Source organism: Gouania willdenowi, chromosome 9 (genome assembly GCF_900634775.1).
Source record: "Gouania willdenowi chromosome 9, fGouWil2.1, whole genome shotgun sequence".
NCBI classification, from domain to species: domain Eukaryota; kingdom Metazoa; phylum Chordata; class Actinopteri; order Blenniiformes; family Gobiesocidae; genus Gouania; species Gouania willdenowi.
Genome location: NC_041052.1, coordinates 6,022,476 through 6,050,470, shown reverse-complemented (window position 1 = coordinate 6,050,470; position 27,995 = coordinate 6,022,476). Strand labels below are relative to the sequence as shown.

The window sequence follows — 27,995 nt, the reverse complement described above, 5'->3', positions numbered from 1 at the left end:
CACACAGATGGGAAACAACAGTTTATTAGCCACACTTGAACAAAAGGAGACACAGTGCGAGTCTCATCTTCAGGCCCAAAAAGAACATGGAGATGATCAGGCATCCCTCCCTGTCACACACACACACACACATGTATACACAATCTCAAACTTAATTCACATGTAAGTTACATGAGTTCAATTGCATACCCGACTTCCAAAAAGGAAAGATCACAACAGAAGCGTAGAAGAGTATTTTTGCTGTTCTGTGTTGGAAACGATGCATCATCAGCTGCAAAAACAGCACAGAGAAGAACAGACGTATGTGGTTCGAAACCCAATAACACGGTTACTGTTTCATAGTTGATATATTTTCAATATTTAACTCGTTTTTCTTTCATTTGAGACAGAAATTCATGTAAAAACAGCATGTTTTGTTAAAATTGTGTAAACATGAAAAATATATCTAAATCTAAATGTTAAATCTAAATCTCAATTCTAAATCTACATTTTGAATCTAAATCTAAAGGTTTAATTTAATTCTAAATGTTAAATTTAAAATTAAACGTTAAATCTCAATCTAAATGTAAAATTGGTTGCCAAGCGTAAAGCTAAATGGCGGGGCTTTCTGATTGACAAATGCTGACCTGCCCACTTTGCATAATTTTTAAACATTTACAGACAGAAAGTCATGTAAAACAGCATGTTCTATATTATTGTTAAAAATATGTAAGGATGAAAAATAAATCTAAATGTAAAAGTTAAATATAAATGTTAAATCTAAATCTAAATGTTCAGTATAAATCTAAACATTATATTTAAATCTAAATGTAAAATCGGTTGCTAAGTGTAAAGCTTAATGGCGGGGCCTCATTATTGACAGGCACTGACACGCCCACTATGCATAATTTCTAAACATTTAGCTTTACACTTGGCGACCAATTTAACATTTATATTTCCATTTAACATTTACATTTAGATAAATTTTTCACATGTACACATTTTTAAAAATGATATAGAACATGCTGTTTTACATGAATTTCTGTCTCAAATGAAATAAAAATGAGCTAAATGTTCAAAATATGTTGGCTATGAAAACAGTGAGAGTTTTTAAATTCGGCACCCCACACAGACCTGCAGCTATTGGCTCACGTGTGCACATGCACCCTGTACTAGTCGTTCACAGTCAGCCTCTGACAATGGCTCAAATCAACCAAATAATTATAATTATTCCATTTCCACAAGCAAGTAAACAACATGTTGATTTTTTATTTAAAGGAGGATACACATGGTAAGTTTATGAGATGATCTTTTTTTACAAACACAGCCACCCAAACACGCAGTCGCATATCAAAAAACAATATCAATATTCAAATCTAAATATCAGTAACTACCAACATCTCTTTACAAAACGTCTCGCAGCACATACCCTGACTTTTATTCCAAAGTGTTTTTAGCATCGCAAATATAAATAAAGGTGAACCGAGAAGTTAAATTAGGCATTTCTTAAACATTTGTTAAGACAAACCGCCAAGGGCTTAAAATGGGCGAAACCAGAAATAAAAGCCTCCAGGCAGACGAAGCTTTACAAAGCACCAAAAACACAAAAGTACAGCAGAGGATGTCACTGACAGCTAAACTCAGCCGTCAGAGTGTGACGGTCGTCCTCTGCTCTGTTAGTCCTTATCGTGCATCTGCTGCTGCATCTTGTTCAGCATCTCCTGCATCCTCTTCAGCTGTGGACAGACAGACAGACAGACAGACAGAAAGTCATACATAAAATACTCAAGTACAAGTAAAAAGTAGGTCAATTAAATAGTGCTCAAAGTAAAAGTTACTAGTTACTTTCACCCCTATGTATATTTTTGGTTCTCTTACATACAGTAAACATCTCATGTATAAACCAAAAGGGACCTGTATAAAATAAAAGGCTTGTCAAAATGTACAATTCTTTTAAAATAAAATAACACCAATGACTTCAATTAAAAATAAAAATCTATCCCGATGGATACCCGGTCGAATTCTTTAAAAAAATTCTCAGATCAGTTAGCTCCACTTTAACTCGACATGTTTAATTATTCATTTCAACAAGTCTCCCTGCCACCCACATTAATGCAAGCTTCCATTTCCTTAATTATCAAGAAGGGTAAAGACCCACTAAACTGTGCATCCTACCGGCCAATATCACTCCTTCCAGTAGTTGTTAAAATACTCGCAAAACTAATAGCTCGTCGATTAGAGTCCGTCATGCCCCTGATCATTTCAGATGACCAGACAGGATTTATAAGAGAAAGACATTCATATTCTAACATAAGAACGCTTCTCAATGTCATCCTCTCACCATCCCCCTCCAATGTCCCAGAGGCTATAATATCTCTTGACGCAGAGAAGGCATTTGACAGGGTGGAGTGGGAATATCTTTTCTTTACCCTGCGACAGTTTGGTTTTAATAGTAATCTTATCTCATGGGTCAAATTACTCTACTCTTCTCCTTATGCTTCAGTGTGCACGAATAATCAACGCTCTACGCCGTTTTCACTTATTCTGTGTTATTCCCACTGCTGTGTGCACTGGTGATTGAGCCGTTGTCGGCTGCTCTGAAAACGAGTGTAGGATTTGAGGGTATTGAAAGATGGGGCATAGAACATTGGGTTTCATTATATGCAGATGACCTGCTTCTATATGTCAAAAATCCTCTGAAAAGCATTCCTCACATCCTGACACTACTGAACTCTTTTGGTCGCATATCTGGATATAAACATAACATCTCTAAAAGTGAATACTTCCCAAAAAACCAACACAGCCATAAATGGTATTATTTCATCATTCATCTGGGCTAACAAACGATCAAGGGCAAATCGAACACTGCTCTGCAGGGATAGATCAGTTGGGGGGCTGGGGCTACCCAATCTTAATGGTTACTATTGGGCAGCCACTATGAACAAGATTATAGCATGGCTCACTAGCCCTCACCTCAAATGGTGCCGAAGTCAGTCAGTCTCATGCTCCTCATCTCTGCTGGCTTTGGCTTGCAGCACCTTGCCCCTCACCCTGTCAGATTTCACTTCTAATCCAGTTGTTGTTGGAACTCTTAAAATTTGGGCACAAATACGACATCACCTTGGATGGCTCACTGTCCCTCTAGCATCTCCTATTTGCAATAATCTCTTTATTCCAGCGAAGGCCGACCCACGATTTGACACCTTAGAAAAAAAGAGATTATGTAATTTGGGGGACCTGTACATGGATGGTGTGTTTGCAAGTTTTAATCAATTAATCTCTACTCTTAACCTACATAAATCCGACTTCTTCCGGTACGTTCAACTGCGGAACTTTGCAAAAACGCACACTACATCATTCCCACAGAGTCCAACACCCAGTGGAATAGACTTGATTCTTAAGGCTAAAACCTTAACAAAAGGCCATGTTTCATTATTTTATAAATTACTCTCTCCTATGAATGAATCTATTGTTAATAAAATCAAGGTACACTGGGAGTCAGAACTACTACTTCATTTCTCTTTCTCTTCTTGATTTCTGGGAGGGGGCCTTGAGGGCTGTTAACTCATTGTCCAGTTGTGCCAGACTCTCTCTCATACAATTTAAGGTCCTGCATGGATTACATTATAGCAAGCAGAAACTTTCAACGCTCTATCCAGACACAGTTGACCAAAATTGCAATAGATGTTCACAGACACCATGCAATCTCACTCATATGTTTTGGTCATGTCCTAAACTGTCCAAATTTTGGCAACTATTCTTTAAAACGATTTCAGATGTTTTGGACATTAATATAATTCCTACCCCACATTTTGACATTTTTGGCAAACCTCCAGACGACCTTCGTACTACAAATATTCAAAACAATGTCGTAGCCTTTGCCTCCTTTATTGCTTGTAGAAGAATCCTCTTGTTATGGAAGTCTCCCCAACCACCATCAGTCAAAGTTTGGTTACATCTTCTTAAACTTGAAAAGATCAAGTTCTCACTTAGAGGCTCATCTAATAGATTTTACTCCCACTGGAGGCCATTGCTCTCCTATTTGGATGGGCTCCCAGCTACAGAAGTCTGTTTGTAAGCACCCACTGGGGAGTCATATGTGAGCACGACTTCTCTCTGTGTCGGTCCACCGGCAGCAGATGACCACCCCCCACAACGTATTCATTGTAAAATATGCCAGCATAACGGTTCCGCATCAACAACCGGGGAGTGGGCAGCCATCAATATCCATTCTGTACTGCTGATGACAACTATTCAGGCAGGTATGCGGATGTGCACATGCATGGTTCATGTGTTTAGATGTGTAGCTGCACGTGTGCCCTTAAGGATGTGTGGACATGTGTATATGTGGGGGTGTATGTGCTGGGCAGAGGTACGCATATATATGTGTATGTGTATATATTTATTTTTGTATGCAAATGTGTATTTCTATCATCTCTATTTTGTAGTCATATTTGCACTGTAATTATTTAAGAGGCTCAGGGGTTTGGGGTGAGGGGAGGGCGGGCTTTCTTTGTTTTGTTTGGATCAAGTTTTTTTTCTCTTTTTTTGTCCAAATTGTTCAACTGTATAAAAAGAAAAGAAATTGTACACTTCTGACTTACATTTCATAAATAAAATTATATATTAAAAAAGTAAGTATAGCTACATTTATGAACTCTAAAACAGATATTTTAAAGTTTTGTGTCTGTGATGGCGCAGTGCATTATGTTTAATCTGGTTGGTCGGCTATGATGTAATATATGAGATCTTTGTCTGGTTATTTTATTTTTTGTAGTTTTATAATGTCAGTTGATCATTTTAAAACAGAAAAAAATAACTTACTCAGTAACGGGTAGGTGTAGAAATGTAACAAATTACTTCTTTTAAAACACATTTAAGTACAAGTAAAATGACTGATTTAGAAATATACTCAAAAATGTACAAGTACCCATAAAAGCAACTCAATTACAGTAACATGAGTACTTGTAATCCTTTACTTTCCCCTCTAATTGTAGGCCTGCATTAGTGACACCTAAATGTTGAAATTGATTTTTAGTTTCAAAGTTTCCACATTTCCTCATCCTGTTTAAACGACTCTACAGGCTAATAAACTCCTCAAAATCATACCAAACATGCTAAATAGGGTTATTATTATCATCTTGTTATTTGCACATTCTAGTCTAACTACTGTTTATATTTATACTTATGTTTATACTTATTTTCATCTTTTCTAGCTGATTGTTTATTGTTGAAAAATTTTTGTTTTCACTATTGGAGAGAGCACAGTTGACCGAGTCAAATTCCTCGTGTGTACAACATACACTTGGCGAATAAAGATGATTCTGATTCTGATTCTGATTCTGATTAATACAGTTACAACTACTGTTATTAATTTTATATTTATATGCTTCAGATGACTAACGGAACCCAGGAGGGTTACACTGAAATCACGCAAGATTACATCGCAAGAAATGTGACATGTTTCCTACACTTTGGAAAATTGAATTTGGACTAAAACTACATTGTATTTTAGTCAAAATACTAGGATTAAATCTAAATTTTAATTTTGCCGTCAGAATTAACAGTGCGTGAAACACATCGAAAACCTAAATGACATCTTTGCAAACCTCCTCGTCTTTCATCTTGATCAACTTCTCCGTGTCCACGTCTGGAGTGGACAGAGGCAGGATGGGAATGGGACTTTCCATCCGGTTATCCTGAGCCAGTTTACTGAGAAACAACATCACAGAAAATACTGGTCAGACTGGAAACATGTCAATCTGCACTGAAATCTGTCAACATCAGCAGTACACACACACACACACACACACCTGGTCATCTCCTGTATGCACTGCGCTCTGTAGTTCTCATAGTGGACGTCGCACGTGACGTCTTTGAGGTCGTGCATGTGCGATCTGATCAGCATGTTCCTCAGTTTGACAAAGTCACAGTGTGACTGGTTTTCCACTGAGCACAAAGCAGAGAGTGGAAAGCATTAGAAACCAGTTGTTGTCTCGTCTTTAAGCTGAAGACGTGGAACCAGAGGGTGAACAACGTACCTTCAACGATGCCCCAGGGGTAAAGTCTCCCCCTCACCCTTTGACCTCGAGCCTCCACCACCGTGTTACTGCCAATCACAGCAAACGGTGTGCATTCCTGCACACACACACACACACACACACACACACACACACACACACACACACACACACACACACACACACACACACACACACACACACACACACACACACACACACACACGGACACGCACACGCACACGCACACGCACACGCACACACACACACACACACACACAACCTAGCATTAGCATTACTAACATTATTATTAGCTAACATTAGCATTAGCTAGCATTATCATTCGCTAGAATTAACATTAACTAGCATTAACATTAGCATCAGATGGCATTAGCATTAGCTAGCATTAAAATTAGCTAGCACTATCATTCGCTAGCATTAACATTAACTAGCAATAACATTAGCATTAGATGGCATTAGCTAGCATTAAAATTAGCTAGCAATGACATTAGCATTAGATGGCATTAGCAAGCATTAAAATTAGCTAGCAATGACATTAGCATTAGATGGCATTAGCTAGCATTAAAATTAGCTAGCAATAACATTAGCATTAGATGGCATTCGCTAGCATTAACATTAGCTAGCATTATCATTCGCTAGCATTAACATTAACTAGCAATAACATTAGCATTAGATGGCATTAGCTAGCATCAAAATTAGCTAGCATTATCATTCGGTAGCATTAACATTAACAAGCAATAACATTAGCATTAGATGGCATTAGCTAGCATTAACATTAGCTAGCATTATCATTTGCAAGCATTAACATTAACTAGCAATAACATTAGCATTAGATGACATTAGCAAGCACTAAAATTAGCTAGCATTATCATTCGCTAGCATTAACATTACCTAGCAATAACATTAGCATTAGATGGCATTAGCTAGCATTAAAGTTAGCGAGCATTATCATTTGCTAGCATTAACATTAACTAGCAATAACATTAGCATTAGATGACATTAGCAAGCATTAAAATTAGCTAGCATTATCATTCGCTAGCATTAAGATTAACTAGCAATAACATTAGCATTAGATGGCATTATCATTCGCTAGCAATACAATTAGCTATCATTACGTATCTGATGTTGAACTGGGTTAAATATTTTGAAAGATCGGAAAATTTGTTTGCAACAATTTTAAGGTGAAAACTGGAGCAGCTAAACAAACTAGTGTTTTATTAATATTAACAATAATGACAATATTAATATTAGGGATGCACAATATTATTGACATATTATTGTTAAAATTAAGTATCAGACATCAGCCGTTCGCCGATATATTTAACCGATAAAATAACAGGCTTTGCTTCTGTGATAGACCCATAGAAATTATAATCGTAGACGTTTCATTACGTTACTAAGCATCGCCATCTTGTGTATGTGTAGCACACTGCAGGAGTGTTTTTAAACCAACGGAGGTAAGAGGCACTCAACAATTCACCGCATTTTAAACGGTTTGATTTTTCTAATAAAAAGCTGAGACACAGAATGCTTAGATATTGTAAAAATGCTGTTTTTACCACTAAAATATAAGATTTAAGGAGGTAGGTATGGTAGATTTTAGCAGGACAGACTGCAGGTATCTTCATTGTTTAGTTTAAAGACAATTGTTATGAATAAATATGACATGTTTTTCAAAACAGAAGTGAAGTATTTTTTTATTCTTATTTTGTACAAGGAATTATAACTGATGTTACATTGTTTTTTAGCTTTGTCTCATGTCTTCATTTACCAACATGATAAAGTGTCTGCAGAATAATTTGGTTTGTTAATTTCACTACAGAAACTACTCGGTGTCTACAATCAGGTGTGGGGGGAAATGTATCGGCATCGGTCATTGGATAAAAATCCAGTATCGTCCCTTCTTGTTATTATTATTTTTACTTTTTCAATTCAGCTGTATGAAGTGCTCCGCCCACCCACTTTCTGCTGTATAACAAGCATCTCTCCTCTGTGTGGTGAAAACTATTTGATTTGATTCAAGTTAAAAACATCTTAAACTGAATTATATCATGTTTTAATTATCTTTGCTTGTAAAATGTTTTCCTTTATATTTCACTCATAGTGTGGGGTTAGTTTAGGGGCTGAATGAGGGTCACAGGCCTTGGACTTGACATATGCTCTAAGGCAGTGTAGTTTAAATGGGGATGCCTGAAATATCTAGTTAGTGATAAAAAAAATCAAAAATAACTGATTTTTTACAATTATTATCCTTTTTCAAATTGAAACAATCATTATTCTATGCTTTTATTTTGTCAAATATAAATGTAGTTGTAATTTTAATTAAAATGCAGTAAAAAATTAAATAAAATCCTGGCTATTCTTTATTTGTAATACGGTACAAAAAATATGATCAAAAACTGATTCTAGAGAAAAAAAATGTCTTTAAATGTCTTTAAGAAATTCTTGATATTAAAATGGGGTCACGGTCCAAAAAAGGTTGGTAACCACTGCTCTAAGGTGATAAAATACTAAAATAAATGTAGACAGAAAAATAGTTTCTAATGTTGTAGAAATAATATGTGTAACACTTTAAAAGGAAAGAGAACCTAAATGATTAATATCAGATTTACCTTCAACTCTTTGTCTAGTTGTTTAAACTCTTCATCCTCGTCTGAGTCACACTCAGGAAACTGGTAAACTTTGATCCCAAACTTGTCTATTTCCTCTCGTATCTACGAAAAACACACGCACACACAATGAGTCAACGGTGAAAAAACAATAAAAACAGACCTGTTGACTTCTCTGACCACAGGTAAATAAAACTCACTCTGTCTTTGAGCTTTTTGATCTCGTTGGGTGTGAGGCAGTCGGCCTTAGCGATGAGAGGAATGATGTTAACCTTTTCATGCAGAGCTTTCATGAACTCCACATCCACTGGACGCAGCCTGTGGAGCAAGAAAAGGAGTTAGCAGGATATTCCTACACTTTGTAAATATTTCTCTTTCAGTTTAAGGAACACGTCCATGTTATTAAAAAGAATCCATACATCCATCCATCCATTTTCTGACTCGCTTGCTCCTTTTCTCAGGGTCACGGGGTATAAATAAGTAAATTAACAAAATAATGTCACAATAAATAATACATTTTCATTGTCTCTTTTCAGTCCCATACCACATTGATGCTAAATAAAATAGAAAGAACACATTTCATAGCTTTGCATTTATCAGGCTTAAATGATTGTAAAAGAAAAATAAATACAAATGATATACACATAATAATTTGACAGAGATTTATCAAACGCTAAATAAATAAAGCCCATCAGCTTTTGTGACCAATTTTTATTCAATTGAAAAAAAAATTTGTGGAATAATTTCAGGAAATCTGAGGAAAGAGATTAAAAATGACTGCCATCATGTGATATAAACACAGAAAAACTGTGAGCCCTGCTGCAAATATTGTTGAGTTTCATTGATTTTTTTTTCTTTTCGCAGGGGCTCAGATTTCTACAACTGAATTAGTTGATAATTTACACAACAATCATGATTTATCAGGAATTTGATGCTTAAAGGGACAGATTTGGCCTGACATGGCTACAAAACTTACTCACACGTGCTGTCCCTTTTATGTGAAAAAAAATCATAGAGTGGCACAACTAGGATAGCAAATTTCCACGGGAAATTCAGAAATATACAAAAATATAAACTTTTCATGGGAATTATTTATTGGAATTTAACCGGAAATCGGGAGTGACTTTTAAATAACTGATGTTGGCATTTTAGATGATGCTGAAATATATTTTCCCATCTGAATGAACATCCCTGTTAAGGGCCAAACTTCAATTTGGAAATTTTCCCGCTAATTCCCGTGAAAAGTTTCCAACTTTGAAAATTCACGGAATTTAGCAACCCTGGTAAAAATGTTTTGGTTCTTTTTTTATTATATTATTTTGAATGGATGCTAATATTTATGCTTATATGATACAGTTATTTAAAATGACTCCCAATTTCCAGTTAATTCCAATAAATAATTCCAATGAAAAGTTTTGATTTTTTATATTTTATATTTTATATGTAAGTTCTGGTGGAAATTTTTCCCCTTTGTCCCTTTCTGTCCCTTTATATCGACTCATCCCTACTTCTATTTAGGGCCAATCATTCCTCACATTGATGTCTCGGCTGTGTGTGTTTGTGCGTGAGAGTGTGTGTGAGTGTGTGTGTCGTTACCCATGTCCAAACGGAGGGATGAAGTACAGGCAGCAGTGGACTCTGTTGTCCTGGATGTTTTTTCTGTTCAAGCCGCTCTCGTCTCTGAAATACTGTTCAAACTGCTGGTCTATGTAGTCTGTGATGGGTTTCCAGCTACAAAACATGAAACGACGCATTCGGCTTGCGTTGGTTCAAACTCACACACTCTGAATCAGAAACACAAGCTCCAGCTCACCACTCATTGTTGTTTACGGCGTCTCCGAACCCTGGTGTGTCCACAATGGTCAGTTTGAGTTTCACTCCTTTTTCCTCAATGTCTACAGTGTGTTTGATGATCTCCACTGTCTGGTTGATGCGCTCTGTGGAGCATCAATGAACAATGAGAGAGTGTAAACAGAAAAAAGTCATATCTGAATGTCACACGTGGGTCATTTCAACACATTTTCAGGACATTTCACGCACTTAGGTCTCAAAAAATGAAGACATTTTTTATCAACTGTTCCTTAATAATACAATTGGCACACTGTACATTTTTAGTTTGATCAGATGAATGCTGACATATTTGAGATATGGACAATTTAGTGAGGGGGGTGTGTGTTGATTTTCATGCAACCTTATTTTCTTCAATTTTAAGCTTCCAATATCTCAGGAGCTACATCACATAGGAAACCGAAAATTGGTATAGTAACACAGCTCCACCTACTCTCTCAGAATATACAAAAATATCTGCTATACATCCTATCTGGTGGACATGCTAGCTAACCAAACCTGGAAAAAAAGTTTGTAGAAAAGTTGGCCCATAACTGCATGTGGGAATGTAAGAAAAAAATAGTCTGTTTTAATTTACAGTATAAATATGACCATTTCTTGAGATGTAAAACAATTTTTCTTTATGCGACTTCTTCATTTTTATTTTGTGACCCCAACTTTTGGTTTATGCAAAGATGCCCAAACATGTTCGAGCCCAAAAACCCGACAAACTTTTTTCCAATTATGAGGATCTGGCATATCCACCAGATAGGATGTATAGCAGATATTTTTTTATGTTCTGAGAGAGTAGGTGGAGCTGTATTACTTTAGCAAATTTCAGTTTCCTATGTGGTGTATCTCCTGAGATATTGGAAGCTGAAAATTTAAGAAAAATAAAAACACATGAAAATCGACACAAACCCCCCCCCCTCATTAAATTGGCCATATCTCTAAAAGTATTCATCCACTCAAACTAAAAATGTACAGTGTGCCTATTGAATGATCAGGGAGCAATTGGTAAAAATTTCAGAATTTTTTGAGACCAAGGTGCGTAGGCCATTTGTCAAATGACATCAAAAGACGAATACTTACTTTTGTCCACAAAAAAGATGCAAAGTGAATAGTGTGCATAAGATTTCTGCAGCTAATACAACAATCACACATTATAACATAATTCATATGGTGGTCATACCTGATATAAAGACATATAGAGAAACAGACTCACCCTCAGCGTTCAGTAGCTTCCTGTCTTTGTAAAGATCTGTGAGGAACAGGCTGTTGACCAGAGTGGATTTCCCCATCCCAGACTCTCCTGTAGTGAACAAACGTAAACACACACATTGCTAATGTTTGTCTCACGTCTTAAACTGTGTCAAAATAAACTGTCTCTCTTAAAAACTCTGAGGTGACCCTAAAACAGAAACATCCTTTGGACAAGTTGCTATTTCTAACCTTAATTCAGATCCTAGCAGAAATGTTTACTCAGCTAAAGCTAATATTTTTGTTGAATGTCTTTTTTAAGATGATGCTAAAACTAAAAAAAAAGTCAGTTTCTGCAGTGACACATCCTGGATTCATGTTTATGGTTCAGATAAAGACTCACCTGCCACCATCAGAGTGAAATCGAAGCCTTTCTTCACAGACTTCCGATGGACCTGGTTGGGCAGCGTGGCAAAGCCCACATATTGTTTCTCCTGAAACAAAGCCATAAAGAGGACGAGGAGGGGCGTAGTTTAGTGACACAACGCTTGGAAATTAGTTATAGCTTAAGCTACAAGTAATTTTACTCTTCAAACAAAGAGCTGAGAGAGCAGACACTTCCTAGGGAGAAAAAGATCAAAGGGCCCAGGCTTGTTCACCCTGTAGCTGGCCACCTTTGATGAGGGTGTCTAGTGTTAAAAAGGCCAAAACACCCTCTGATTCAAAGGAACACTACTGATGTGTCTCAAAGTCCAGAAAATTAATAATTAATAATGCTATTTATTAATCAGAGTTGAAAATGGAAAGAACTGATGTCGACCAAGTCATGGCAGCTGATGGAAGTTGGAACGGCTCTGTATTCATGGTAACTCAAGGGCAGTGATATCACCTCGGTGATGTCGTCATGTTCAAAACCAGAGTATAAATTTGTTCCCACCAGGAACACACGATCCATTGGTTTATAACCCGTGGTCTACTGCTACTGTGAACTGTGGTCAATAAAGTTCGAGTAAGAACCAACAAGGAGTTGTGAAATCTGTGTGATGCCTGACTAGCCTTTTCGGAGGGCTGAAACCAAAGATCCGAACATGATCCTTCCCATATCTAAGACACAACTCCCATACCACTCTCAAATGGTTAACCTCATGTGACTTCCAGTATCATCTATTGGCATAAAGGACGATTTATCATCACGTCCCGTGTTTAATGATTTTTTCTTCTAATGCTGAAACATCTTTAAATTGAAAACTAAATCTCAGTCAACAAACACAGTCAGCCATTAATCTAATGGAATTCTGTCAAATAATGAGCAAACTAGTTTGAAATATCTATGGCTTTGCCATATAAAAGAATTATGTATCAAATAAAATAAACTGGCTTTATTTTCATGCTGAGGAACTGCAAATTGCTGATATATTTTTCTTATTTAAAATGTTTTGTTGTCATTTTGTGTAATTTTCTCTCATTTATTGTGTTTTCAGAGTTATTTTGTTTATTTTTGTGGTTGTTTATTTTTCTGGTTTTCTGTGTTTTTAAAGTCATTTTATGTGGGGGTTTTTTTGGGGGCCATTTCTTTATTTTTCTTGTTGTTTTGTGTATTTTATGGGTTTTTTGGAGTCGTTTTGTGTGTTTATTTTGGGGGCTGAGGGTTCAAGATTTCCATTGAGTAACATTGAGCTCATAAATTTAATTCTTTGGTTGGAAACTTTGAATCTTTAGTGACTCTAGAGTTTTAGTACCAGTGCTAAAGTCATTAAACCAAAACCAGCTGTGCCTGAAATAGAGGAAAATAACTTTAAAGTAGTACAGTGACTTTTTAATTGTGATGAATAAACAGACACTGCATTTGCAATAAAAAGACCACACAGTCTGGAACACAGAAAATCTAGGAGTTTAAGGAAAAACATACATGTGTAGCATCTTTACTTTTGAGAGTAGCTGGAAATAATCAGAGCTTCAGAAGTTCCACTGAAACTCAGAGAAACAGGAAGTAGCAGGACGTCAGAGGACATCAGTCTCTCTCTCAGACTCTCAGTCTGTCTACATCTCTTCCACACTTTGCCATGTGTGGATATAAATAAATACACACCCGCGGCCCGAAGGGTGCATTCACATACAGACAGTAGAGACATTCAACAGATGGAAAGACTTGAGATTTTTCCCATTCTAGGAACATTCCGACTCTTGAAATGTCTGCATTAAGAAAGATGAGCGATAAAAGGCAAACAGAGTAATTAAAATGGGTCATTCCATGTCATTTTAACTATATTTTCAGGACATCCCACGCTCTTTGGTCTCAAAAAATTCAGAAATGTTTTAGTTTGATCGGATGAATACTTTTTGAGATATGGACAATTTAGTGCATGCGTCGATGTTCGTGCATCCATATTTTTCCTCCATTTTCATCTTCCAATATCTCAAAAATTACAACACATTGGAAAATGAAATATGGAATAGTAATACAGCTCCACATACTCTCTCAGAATATATAAAATATCTGCTATTCATCCTATATGGTGGACATACCAGCACCTCAGAATTAGAAAACAGTTTGTCAGTGTTTTGGGGCTGGAACATGTTTGGGCCTTCAGTAAACAACTTTACATATGTCTCAGCTCAATGTAATTTCATCAGTTTAGAGCTATAAACATAGACTGTTCACATCACTAATGATTAGTCACATATATTCATTGGTTCTTGGGTGACACTCTCTTGAAATCCAAAAAAACATTTTTTTTTTAAACTATTTTTATTGGCCCACAACTGCATGTGGGAATGTAGGGAAAAAAAATCTGATCTCTGTTTTAATTTATAGTATAAAAATGACTCTTTCTTTGGATGTAAAGCTATTTTTCTTCATGTCAATTGTTAATTTTTATTTTGGACACGAACTTTGGGTTATTTCACCACTAGCGGATATTGAAAATCATTTACATGAGGCCATTGTAGCTTCCCTCTTATGGTCTTATAATCATGTATTAGTTTTTCACTAGTAACATAAAAGAATATTTACATTTGAATCTCTTTTTTGGGGGTGTTTTTTCTAATTCATGCATTGTGAGGTACAGCTTCTCATGATAAAATTTCAGAATATTTTGAGGCCGACATGCGTGGGCCATTGATGAAATGACATGAAATGACCCAAATGTAACGTATAAAGCAGCAGGATTATGAGGTTCATTCATAATTTCATTCATTAATGTGTAGCATCACCGTACTTGGGCTCAATCACATGATTTCTGAGAGGAAAACCCACACAAGCACGGAGAGAACATGCAAACCCCAAACAAAGAAGTGGTCCCCTGGTCTGCACCGCAAACATTAAAGCTAAGGCCTCTTTGTGAGGAAGAAATGCAAATCACTAAAGCACATGTGTCAAACTCAAGGCCCGGGGGCTAAATCCGGCCCTTTAGAGCATCCGATTTGGTCCGCTGGAGAAAGTGAAAATGACAGAAAAAACATAAATCATTGTCTAAATCACCAAATAATTGCTGTTGAAAGAACACTAAATTTTGCCAAAATCCTGCAATTTTTCTCAAATTATTCCACAAAAAACTCCCCAAATTAAATAAAAATTGGCTCAAGAAATAAATGAAGAAGGACATTTAAGTATCTGTCACTTATTGATTAGATGCCTTCCATACTTTATGTCTAATTTATAACTGGAAGTGCAAACGTGGACACATTAATGTGGAAACTGTTTGTTTTCCCGCCTAAAACCTGCAGCCCACTTGTGATCCAACTGGTCCATATTTGGCCCTTGACCTAAAATGAGTTTGACACCCCTGCACTAAAGCATCTCAAAGGTTTTTTGGTGTCAATTTTTGTATATTTGCTGTGATTCTTTGTTTTCTAAACCATTTTTTGTGTAATTTCTTGTCATTTTGTGTGTTTTTTTTGAGTCAATTTGTCTTTTTTTGGAGTCAATTTGTGAATTTTTCTTGTTATTTTGCGTATTCTTCCAGTGTGTCTGTTGTTGTTTGTATATTTATTCTCATTTTGTGTGTTTTTTGGGTCAATTTTGCTATTGTTCTTGTTCTTTTATGTATTTTTCTTGTGTGTTTGTTGTTGTTTTGTACATTGATCTATTCGGTTTTTTTGTGTGTGTTTTTGGTGTCAATGTCTGTCAATTTCCCCAGTCAGCAGGTTTGAGGGCATTCTGTTAAAAAAAAGGTGTGTCGAAACTTTCTTTACTATCCTTCTTCACTCTTTACCTTCTGTCTGGCTGTTCTCACTCGTGGGCACAGCAGCCGCTCCACCAGTTTTTCCTGCAGCATGATGGCATCCATCCCAAACCGCTCCAACAACGACAAAAACCAAAATAGCCACAAGTCCCAGGAAGTCAAGAAGCAGCCAGTATGAAACAGGAAAAAAAAAACAAAAAAAAAAAACCTCCAGTCCTTTTCACCTAAAACTCCTCTTTCCTGTTGACGCTCCTTCAATCACTTCCTCTGACTCTCCTCTTTAGCTTTTATTTTTCTGCCCTTTTTCCTAATCTGTTTCTTTACTCTGCCCCGCAGCGCTCTAACGCTCTCTGTTCAGACAGGTATGGAGGAATTCTCACAGAGAGAGGGACGGAGGGAGGGAGAAAGGGAGAAGAAGGCGTAAGTGAGAGGTGGCAATTTGTGGGAGGAAACCAGGGAGGGATGGAAAGAAGGAAGCGACGGTTTTAAAAAAAGAGCTCATTCATTCAGCTCGTGCACGGACAGTTAGAAATAAACACCTCCACACTGAGGAAATGAGCCCACCGACGCAGAAAAGACAGAAAGAAGGAAGGTGAAGAGAACGCACGAAGAAAAAAGGCAGAGTTGCTCTGTTTTGTTGAAAAAAAAAAGAAAACAAGCTTGAACTTGAACAGTGACAAAACCTGAAGTACCAACAATGGATGAAAACACAAACGATGCAGGCACAGGCTCGTTCAGGCACAGGATCAAGTCATTACATTTAATACAAACATGCAGTGCATGTTGGGTATTTGTCACACTTTGATCTAGTCTGTTTACATTGAACTGGAAACCTTTAGAAACCAGCAAACATGGGACATCCCCACATTTAGGGCGTAGTAAATGTAGTGAAATGCAGCTACACGTTTGCTATCAGGGGACAAACATCATAAAGACTGTACATGTCACTTTACATCAAATTAAGATTATTATTTTCATTTCTGTAAAATACAATTTAAAAGCAAATTAATGCAGTACGTGTTCCTGAATCCTTCCACCTCAAATCTCTGCTCCACCTTTGGATTTGAGGATAAATGGGAAACCTTTTACTGTTAATGTTGAAACGCTGTTAGTTTGAAACATGACAAACTGCAGGAGAAGATAAGAAATGCAAAAAAAGATCAAAATAAAGATGTGAATTCTGTTATCAAGTGACCTGTAAATGAGCAAAGGAGGAACAACTGTCCTGAAGTGACACAATTGGTCCTTTTGTAAGTTTTGGTTGTGTTTCTGTGTATTTCATTTTGTCTATTTTTGTTGTCTTGGTTTTTTTGGGCATTATTTTGTGTGTTTTTAGAGTTTTTTTTGTCATTTTGTGTTTAAAACTCCTTCCATCTATTTCTGATGCCATTTTATATCTTTTGGTTGTGCTTTTGTGTATTTTTGTTGTCACTTTGTGCTATTTTGTTGTGCTTATGTGTTTCTGTTGTCGTTTTATGTGTGATTTTGTTGTGTTTATGTGTTTTTATTGTTGTTTTATGTATTTGTAAGACATTATTTCTACTTCGGTGGCCCTTTTGTATGATTTGAGTCATTTTGTGTGTTTTTGTTGTTGATTTAAGTGTTTTACAGTCATTTTGTCTATTTTTGTTGCCCTTTTGTGTGTTTTTGGAGTGATTTAGTGTATTTCAGGAATCATTTTGTGTGTTTTAGGATTCATTGTGTGTATTAGTTTTGGGGGCCGTACAAAAGTAGACCAAGGACCACGTGGCTTGGGGGCCACCAGTTGCATGTCTGTCTGGACTTTAATGAGAAAAGTATGATTGTCGTCTGTTCTAGCCACTGTGTGCATGTGTGCGTGCGTGTGCGTGTGTGTGTGTGCGCGTGTGCGTGTGTGTGTGTGTGTGTGTGTGTGTGTGTGTGTGTAAGAATGAATGGGGTTCATGGCTCATGGCTGAGGCTGAACTCAATTGATGCCAGATGTTGCAGGGGTGTTGGTGCTTTTGTGTCTGTGCATGTGCCACCATGTGTGTATCATTGTGTGTGTGTGTGTGTGTGTATTGTGTATGGGTGTGTCAGAATCAACACACAGTGGGCAGCAAATCTCTTTGAAACTACAGAAGCAGGACTGTTTTTTCTCTCCTTCTCTCCCTGAATGTGGCCCCGCCCACAGTGAAGCTGCCTATTTCATTATTTCATGTTCCTACTCCACACCACTGGGGGGAGACAGAGGACTCAGTACAAATGAAAAAGTTTTTGGTGGATATTCTTGGAAGTTGCTCCATGAGTTAAAACCTTTCGACACAGCTTCTGGTCTTTCAGGTTCACAGATTTATCGCCTCTTTGACTCCAATCAGATGAGCCCTGAATACAGAGCACTGGTAGAATCACAATAACCAGTATGAAGAGGTGGTTGGTAATAGCTCACACCATGATGGGTATATGTGGAGGGCAGAGCGAGACTTAATCGGACTACAATAACAGAGCAGATGTCTTGGAATGGTATTACAATGGCCGTGAGATAAACCCCCACCATTAGCCTTTCTCAGCAGCCAGCTGTCCCTTTCACACACACGCACACACACATTTAATCCTTATTTTCCTGTTGTAATTAATATTTTCATTTAAAAAAACTGACTTTTTCAGACGTTAATTGAAAGTACATATATGATAAATACAAATTCCTCCTCTTTTCATAATCTGATAACTTTCTTCCAAAGGAATCTGATCTGAATGATGTATATTTATCTAATTTATCCATAGGATAAAAATAATAGGAGGAGAAACTTGAGGGGGAATGTTTCGATGGACAGGGATGAGAATCTTTTACCACAGCAAGAACAAAACTGTTACGGTGTAATCCGAGTTATCAACAATAAGTCAACATTTAGAATATTGACCAATCTGATCATTAATACAGGAAAAAACAAATGGTTTAGTGTATTTTTTTTAATTTCATTTTGTGTGATTTTTTAGTCCTTTTTGTGTACTTTTGTTGTCATTTTGTATTTTTGGAAACCTTTTCATGTATTTTTGCTAGTTGTTATTTTTTGTGTTTTTGTAGTAATTGTATGAACGTTTGTTGTCATTTTTTGTTGTTACTATTGTTCTTTGAGTACTTTTTGTGGATTTCTGTTGTAATTTTGTAAATCTTCCAGTGTGTTAATGGATTTTTGTTGTCATTTTTTTTTGTGTGTTTTTTTTTTTTTTAGTTCTTTTTGTTGTAGTTTTGTGAATCTTTCTCTTTTTTTGTAACCATCCTGTGCATTTTTGTAGTAATTTTGTGTATTTTTGTTGAAATTTTCCATATTTTTTACGTTTACTTTGGGTGTTGCACATAAGTAGATCTAGGGTCTCGTGTGGCACCCAGTTGCCCACATGTCATCTACATTGGTTTTGGTGTTTGGAGTTTGCATGTTCTCCATATACAGGTTTTCCAGTTTTCTCCTACATTCCGGAGACATGTGTGTAAGGTTGAATAACGTTTCTGTGTGTGTGTGTTGTACACTGCTGTCATCGTCTGTCTGTATTTTTTATTGTATGGAAGGTTTTAATGAAGCAAAGCACTTTGAATTATATTGTATATATGAAAAATTCAACAAAAAAACGGGACATGAGTGTAGATTGGATTAGAAGAAGGATGAAGCATCCCATAATAATTTCCTCCATCAGTAGAGAGGAGATCAGAGGTCCTTAGCCTGTGTTAGCTGTGGGTCAGTGTGAGATGCTTCTGCACAGGCACACGTCCAATGATCTGCCACTCATTGTACCTGCTGTGTTCAGCCGCTTCCTCTTATTTATACAAACTTCTAAACAGGAAGTGAGTTTGAATGGACCACAGCAGTAAGAGACAGTGCCAGGGGGGGCAAATACAAGTAGATCTAACAGTGGGCCGTGATCGTTTAGATCATCAACTTAAACTCACCATGAAAGTTCTTTTACACTCTCTCTCTCAGACTTTTGACAACACTGACAGTAAACATTATTCTGTGTGGTTCCTTGGTTACTGTGAGATCAATTGACTACAGATAGAAAAGCACAGTATGATGCATGATGGGATGCAGCTTAGCAATGACGTTATGGGATTAATGCTCTTTATTCCATTTTAAAATGGTTTTAAACAGTGGTTCCCAACCTTTTTTGGATCATGACCCTACTTCCACATCACATTTATTCAAGAATATATATATATTTTTTGAGAATTCATTTTTAATCACATTTGTTATAGTGCTACAAATACAGAATTAGTGACAAATTGCACAAGCTCAGATTTTTGTACACTGCATTTTATTTTAACGAGATTTATATTTGAGAAAGTGAAAGTATAGAATACAGTAGGTCTTTGTTTTTTCTTTCCCACCCCTTTTTTTTAATTTTTTAATTCTTTTTAGAATACAGTAGTTTAAGACTGTGTTGTGTTTTTTAAATATAAAAAAAATAAATTAGTATAAAAACATAATAAAAACAGTAATGACAGATTAAAAATATCAAACAATTCACAGAATACAAAATATTAAATTATAAGCTTGCCTTTCAAAATCATATCATGGGGAATACAAGGAACAAACAATCCCCGTCCTGCTTATTTGTCAAAGAAACTTAAGAAATCAAAGTAAGAATGAAGTAAAAACACTTCTATGCATCTGTGTAATTATCGTTTCCAGCCGCTTTAACCCTTTTTAACAGAGATCAGCTCCGAATAAGTCATTAGAATGAATATAGTGCTTTTAGCTGTATGTATTGACCTTTATGGAGGATTTCTAAAAGCGCTCTCTCACATCATTAACCTGAAATGCTTCCTAAACTGTTGATGTAAATGGGCTGTGGTCCACAGTAAGTGAGGCTGGGAAGGAGAAGAGGCCGATGATTGGTAGGAAGTAGAAAACAACATAAAGACGGAGGCCCCTCTTTAACATGCTAATCTGATAGCATGTAATCGCTCAAACAGCAATAAAAATCATTCTTTGAGAGAAGCTTGGCGTCTGCAGCCACGTTTGAGCATCAGCCTCACAAATGGTGATTATCAGAGTGGCCTCAATCTCACACTTTGATTCAAAGTATTTGGGAAAGTTTATCATAACACGACAAACCAATTTGTTCAGCAACTCAATAAAAAAAGACCGTTCTTACTGCTCTGATGTCTGAAACTATTTAGAAAAACACGTCCGTCAGGAAAAGTGAGACGATTGCAAAACTTCATCTGAGCCCCACCAACAAAGACACATTGTAGTCGACACAATATTTATAGTTGGAATAGTTGAACAGTTTGTTTTTTATAACACGATAAGGGACAGAACTGTATCTATTTCATTAGGAGCTGTCATTTAATTAAAAACGCACAAAATGTGCTCCAGAAACAGACATGACGACTTCAGAAACACAGAAAAATAACAGAAGAAAATACAAAACGACACTAAAAATACACAAAAGTGACTCTTAAACCACAAAATCCCAAAACACCAACACAAATTGACTCAAAAACACACAAAATGAGAAAGAATATACAAAAATACACAGAATAACACAAAAATATACAAAATGACACAAAAATGGCTTCAAAAATGCAAAATCACAACAAATATAATACAACATTTTATACCAAAACAACATAAACAGATCAGTATACAAACCAACAACCACACAAGAAAAATACACAAAATAACAAGAAAAATAAATACACAAATAGACTCAAAAAAAAGACAAATTGACTAAAAATACATAGAATGACAGAAACATATAAAAAATGACAAAAAAAAATGACTCAAAAATGACTTCAAAAACGCAAAATCAAAACAAATACAGTATATACAGAAATTGACACACAAAACAAAAAACAACAGATCAATACACAATAAAAATACACAAACTGACTCCAAAAACACACAAAATAAGAAAAATATACAAAAAAACAGAACACAAAAATACAGAAAATTACACAAAAAATGCTTCAAAAACACAAAATCAAACCTATTATACACAGAAATTGACACCAAAAACCAATCAATATACAAAACAACAACAAACACACAATAACGTTACAAAATAACAAGAAAAACACACAAATTGACTAAAAAAATGTACAAATTGACTGTAAATACACAACCTATTGTGCTTTCCTGTATTAATGCTCACATTGGTCATTATTCCAAATGCTGACATGAATCTTGATAATGTGGCTCTCAGATTAGAGAATCACATTTTTGTAATAAACGCCTCTGATCTAGATAGTTTTACTCCACTGGGACACATAAAGATAATCTCTATTTTCAAATATCTATTAATCTCAAACATTTCCAGGTCAAATGAATATTGGTTTGTGTGACTCTGACTATGTGGGTCAGCGGTTCCTTCGGAAGCCTGGAGTGAGTGAGTGAGTGAGTGAGTGAGTGAGTGAGTGAGTGAGTGAGTTTTTTAGGTGTAGGACGATGACAACTGTACACACAAAGTGCACAGGATTACGCACATTTCATGAATGCTTGCAGCGTGACAAAATGAAAGTATGTGCACGCCAACCCACACGCTGCAGGGCAATAACTCTGCAATGTTATTCTAACAGGAGAAGACATCGCTGCAAACACTTCGTCATTGTCTTTTTTTTAGACTCAAAAAATGCAATGAAAGCTGAATCAAGTTTATATAACTTTTCTTTGCTAATCTTTGAGAACGACAACAACATACAACATTAGAGGAAAACACACAAAAGGATAACAAAAATATGCAAAACGACTACAAGATACAAAACAATAACCACCATAAACAGAAATTACATAAAACATACAAAGCGAGAACCATAATAAACAGACATTACTAAAAACATTAAGAACCGCTAAGATAACTCTTAAAAACCACACAAAATGACAAAACAAAAGAAAAAAATCTGAACACAAAATGACACGATAACCAAAACACAGAAAAATGACTCCAAAAACATACAAAATTAGAGGAAAACACACTAAAGGATAACAAAAATACACAAAAACGACTATAAAAACATACAGAACAATAACTGGACAAAAGAGAAATTACTCTAAAATCATTAAATTGGTAAAAAAAAAAGATAACAAAAAAAACAAAGAAAATGATAAAACTAAAATAATCCTAACACAAAACAAAACGATGACCAAAATATACAAAACGACTACAAAAACATACAAAGCGATAAATGAAATAAAGAGAAATGACTGTGTACCTGATCTGTAGCATCGTTAACTCATCTAATGAAAACTGAATCAAGTTTCTATTATTCTTCTTTGCTAATCTTTGGGAATGACATTGTGTAGCGTGACAGGTAAAAGATTATTCTTGGCAAATAAAGTAGCAGAGCAAGAATGAAGAAGTAGGAGAAAGAGCGAGAGAGTGGACGACATGAAGACATCAAGCTGAACGCTAAGTATTTACAAAACGATCATCAACCCTTCTCCTTTTCACTGAAGAGGATCAGCAGCAGGGGGTTCATTTGGTCAGCTTTAACAGCCTGCCCTGCACCCCCCCCAGACCCTGCTCTGCAGCTGGTCCTCCTCAGGAAATAAAAAGCGACCCCATCTGTGACAGCGAGTGTGTTTTTAAAGATCAGGACGGAGGAGAAAACTAGAGTCAGACATCAGAACCACGCTACTCATCATGGCACTGATCCACTGATGCTGATTATTCTGACTCTGCATCTGTTCACTGCTCTAGGGAGCAGAGTCACATGACCTGAAACCTCCTTTTTATAAACGTCAACGACGATACCGTGGAGTGTGTTTATAAAAACACATTGAAAAGCTTTAAGATATCTAAAAGATTAACCAGAATGTTCATTTAAATCACAAGCAACTGGCAACCCAGGGACCAAATAGTATAGTTTAGTGCATTAACGTGCAGAATGACAAAAATACAAAAAGCAACTGCAAAACTACACAAAAATACTCTCAAAACACACTAAACGACTACAAAAACACACAAAACGACTACAAAAACACACAAAACGACTACAAAAACATACAAAACAATAAACAAAATAAACAGAAATTACTCTAAAAACTGGTAAAAAATACACAAGATAACTCTTTAAAAAAACATACAAAATCACACAAAATGACAATACAAAACAAAAAACCCAAACACAATACAAAACGATAAAATACACACAATTTGCTCCAAAAACATACAAAATTAGAGAAAAACACACAAAACAACAACAAAAACATATAAAACAACCAAAATAAACAGAAATGGCACTAAAAACATTAAAACTGCAACAACAAAAAATTAAATAAAAAATACACATGATAAAAAAAACATACAAAACTACAAAAACACAAAACTAAAAATCTGAATACAATATAAAACGATAACCAAAATACACAAAAATTACTCCAAAAACATACAAAATGAGAAAAAAACACACAAAGGGAAAAGAAAAAAACACAAAATGACTACAAAAACATGATGACCGAAATTAACTGAAATTAAGCTAAAAACACTAAAAACTGCTGTAAAAACACACACGATAACTCTTTAAGAAACATACAAAATTACAAAAAACACACAAAACAAAAAAATGAACACAATGCAAAATGATAACCAAAATTTACTAAACAAAACCTACAAATACAGACAAAATTATAGAAAAACACAAGAGGATCACAATATGATTACAAAAATATATAAAATAACAGCTACAATACACAAAATGGCCAACAAAATAAACCAAAATAACTGAAAAATATAATAAATGAGCACAAAAATACATAAAATGAGAAAAATATACAAAATGACTCCAAAAACATACAAAACAACATAAACACATACAGTATCAAACCCTTTGTTCTTTCCTGTATTTGCTAAAGATGCAACATATGAGCTGATCTAACATCATCGCCTGCTGCAACAGCCTTGGTTCTAAACCTTTGTTGTTAGCAAATGTTCACCCACACATGGAATAATCACCGCTGGGATCAGATTTAAAGCCTCGTCCACTATTTGAGGAGCTGTAAAGAGACCTTAACGTGGGTTTCCTGGCAACGCTCTCTCACAGCAGAAGAAGTGATAGTAGCAGGTTGAGAGGAGTGATGGAGATGATGAATAAAGGAGGGAAAAGCCTTTTAGCAGCCATTATCTCAGCCTCGGGTCAGTCACAGTGAGTCCCTACCTTCTCCAAAACAGAAGGAATTCTTTCTCAAAATACCACAGCAGGGTCAAACAGAGTGAAAACTAGCTGCAACATTGTCAAAAGTGTGACGTAATCTGAGTACTGAGTATCCTGCATTGGTAAAAGTGAAACAGTTACTGAACGAGAAAGAAAGAAAAATCCCACAGATTAAATGCTGCTGGAGACGATCGATTTTAATCAGATAAAAACCTCGCAGTAGGCCTCGAAGAACAAACAGCTCAAAGATTATTTGCTCGAAAAATGATGTAAATGGTTGAAATTGCTGCTTGAAAGTAAACATTCGGTTTGTTGACATGTCAAAAAAGTTTGGTGCGTTGCATTGTGGGATGTGGAGTCCTGTAGTCGGATGCATAAAAGTGTTTTACTTCATTCCTACTGTAATTACAGGACTCATAGATCAATAAATCCAAGACCATTTGCTCAAAAAACAGAGTGTAAAGTGTAGATTAAAACCAAACTTTCATGTGCTAATTTCGACTTTGGTCCTTTGTTTTTGAAGTAAATAATGTTTGATCATTTGATCTCTGAGGCCTATAATTATAAACATGGGACATGATGTTAAAATTAAAGGGCCCATGTTAAGCTAAATTGACTTTTCTGTGTTTTAAACATCATAAAGTGCTATTAGGGCTTCATACACATGCCCAAAGTGTTTTTTCATTGATTTCCTCAATCGTTAGTTAGAGGGTGATTTGCTCCTTTCTTTCTGCAGGGTGAGCCCAAACACCTCGCTCCAATTTGATGACGCGTTGCCACTTTGATGACGAATTTGACGCGGCACTGAGCTGGAGAAGCCGCGCCTCCAGGAAGCTCTCTGCTGTGATTGACATGTAAACAAACACGCCCAGGAAGGTGAGCATTTCAGCATCTTTCGTGCAGTGGTACAGTATGTATGTATTTTCTACAGTCTATGTATGTACCGGCGAAAGCCCCGCCCCCACGCTTTGTCTCATGTTTACAAAGCAGCATGAGCTCGGAAGCAGAGTGGGTGGGAGGAGGGCGGGCCGTCCTCTGGCCCTACGTCACCGTGCGGGGAGGAGGAAGTCAGTGTCCCGTCTATAGACACGCCCACTCATGAATATGCATAAGTAGGTCGCAAATCAGCCCGTTTGTGTAGAGTTGCTCAGAAAGTGACTTTTCAGAGGCTAAAACTCTGGAAAACAGGCGAGTTTGGGGAAATAAACCTCAAATACTATGTTTTTGGGGTTCTTAGAACAAATGAAAATGGTGAAAAATATCATGACATGGGACCTTTAAACTGTCCTTTGTGCCAATAGATGGTAGTCACATTGAGAGTGGTGTGGGAGCTCAGTGTCTCAGATATGTGAAGGATGTAAATTTGGGACACATCATCAGTAGTGTTCCTTTGGCCTTTTTAACACTAGACACCCTCATCAAAGGTGGCCAGCTACAGGGTGATCAAGCATGAGCTAAGTGACATACTGTAGGTGACGATAACTGAAAATTCTGGTTTTGCTCCCGTCGCTGTTTCAATCGATTGATTTGACTGGTTGTTTTTGTGAGAAGTATCGGTCCGAACTTTAGAAGCACTGGTATATGACCTCCTGGAAAAATAGGGGACTCTCTTTGTGATGTACTCTTTTAATATATCCTTTTTTTCCCTGTGATTTGTATATATTGTCTGTTTATAATATGAACTATGAGTCTGAAATAAAGACTATCTATCTATTAATCTAATGTCATTCCCTTGCCTCTGCTCACTCAAACATCTCATTCTCAGCCCCCTACGCAATGTTATTTTTTCCAGCCAGATGTGCACACCTATCCCATGCCCAATCATGAGAATCCTGGTTGTCTCATTGGGTGCAGCCCACGGGACTATAAGTAAACCATTAATAGTGACACTAGTTATTTTAACATTTCCTTTTAATTTAAAGCTTTTGTTTTACAGCTGTTATTGGAACACACAATATCAATTAAAACCTACGTATATTTTTGTGCCACACAGTCCTTCTAATGGCCCAATTTACTGTAAGATGTTGACCTACATCCCAATCCTCAAAACAGCACAAATACATATTTTGGATTGAAGTTGATAAAGTGTTTGATATCACTACGTACTGCATCTCATTCCCTTGCAAATGTGCTCACGCACTGCTGAGACTATTAAAAACAGCCAATCAGATCAGAATAATGAGGCTTAACGCACACGTTGTAGAAATACTGTGCTGTCATCAGACATGGTGCCTGAGGAGGAAGAGGAGGGAGGAGGAGGAGGAAGGCTTGGGGGTCATCACAGACCCTTTGATGATGCAGCAGCTGAACGTTTGCATTGAAAGCTTCACCTGAATGAGCAGGGTCTGTGTACGGATGAAGAAACACTGACAATGGGGTCAGTCGTCACTGATAATAAAGGCTGTATGACGCAGAGGATGGAGAGGATGCTGGTGGTGGGGTACCAGGACCACGCCTCTGGCATCTCTATCTGCTCCACTTAATATTAATGGTCTAAAGATGAAGCCTCAGACTAACATTATGGCCTGAGCATAGTTTAATAGAGGGAGGGAGGAGGAAAACGTGTGGATTTAGAGGTTATTATTATTCTTATGATTATTATTATCACAGAGGCTGCAGCAGCAAAGGCCCAGTAATAAAATACCATTATACCTGTATAATAAAGACATAAATAGGCTCTTACCTCGGTGCTGTCCTCTGATGGCCATAACAGGATGGATGGATGGATGGATGAATGGAGCAGGTGCAGGTGCAGCAGTGATGGATGCAGCAAAGAAACAGAAACACGGAGCTGATCAGTGCACGCTCTCACCGCCATTAATTAAATGCTCGAGGGGACAAAACACTCACCGGTTTTGACCGGGATCCGGCTCTTGTACCTGATGTTGCTGGTCATGTCGAGCTCAGACTCTCCACCGGGTCACGGTTCTCACACAAAGTGGCCGCGAGCGCCTCCGAGCACCGGACAGACAGACAGACAGCAGCACGAGCCGCAGCAGCAGTATGAGGGCGGGGCCTGAAAAGGAGGCCCGCCCCTCAGTCATAA

At 36.7% G+C, this 27,995-nt stretch overlaps 1 protein-coding gene across 2 annotated transcripts; it reads right to left on the bottom strand.

Moving 5' to 3' along the window:
- Nucleotides 1-8: 8 nt before the first annotated feature.
- Nucleotides 9-27,974, bottom strand: septin5a (septin 5a). Of its 2 annotated transcripts, XM_028457323.1 has the most exons (12): nucleotides 27,800-27,974; nucleotides 27,633-27,646; nucleotides 12,060-12,150; nucleotides 11,682-11,768; nucleotides 10,443-10,566; nucleotides 10,226-10,360; nucleotides 8,830-8,947; nucleotides 8,633-8,734; nucleotides 6,021-6,117; nucleotides 5,793-5,928; nucleotides 5,589-5,691; nucleotides 9-1,715 (listed from the first exon to the last, which is right to left on the bottom strand). In XM_028457323.1, the coding sequence occupies exons 1-12, from the start codon at nucleotides 27,843-27,845 to the stop codon at nucleotides 1,656-1,658; spliced, it is 1,113 nt and encodes a 370-aa protein (XP_028313124.1). In that variant the 5' UTR covers nucleotides 27,846-27,974; the 3' UTR covers nucleotides 9-1,655. The 2 variants fall into 2 exon arrangements, with proteins under 2 accessions (XP_028313124.1, XP_028313123.1); XM_028457322.1 differs by lacking the exons at nucleotides 27,633-27,646; nucleotides 27,800-27,974 and adding an exon at nucleotides 15,871-16,217.
- Between the last annotated feature and the right edge of the window lie 21 nt (nucleotides 27,975-27,995).

Excerpts from the sequence above, each read along its gene's own strand:
- septin5a (XM_028457322.1), bottom strand. The coding sequence starts at position 15,945 with ATGGATGCCATCATGCTGCAGGAAAAACTGGTGGAGCGGCTGCTGTGC. Across the intron at positions 10,361-10,442 it reads GCCGTAAACAACAATGAGTG|CTGGAAACCCATCACAGACT; the intron begins GTGAGCTGGAGC and ends CATGTTTTGTAG. Across the intron at positions 1,716-5,588 it reads TCAAGATGAAAGACGAGGAG|CTGAAGAGGATGCAGGAGAT; the intron begins GTTTGCAAAGAT and ends GTCTGTCCACAG.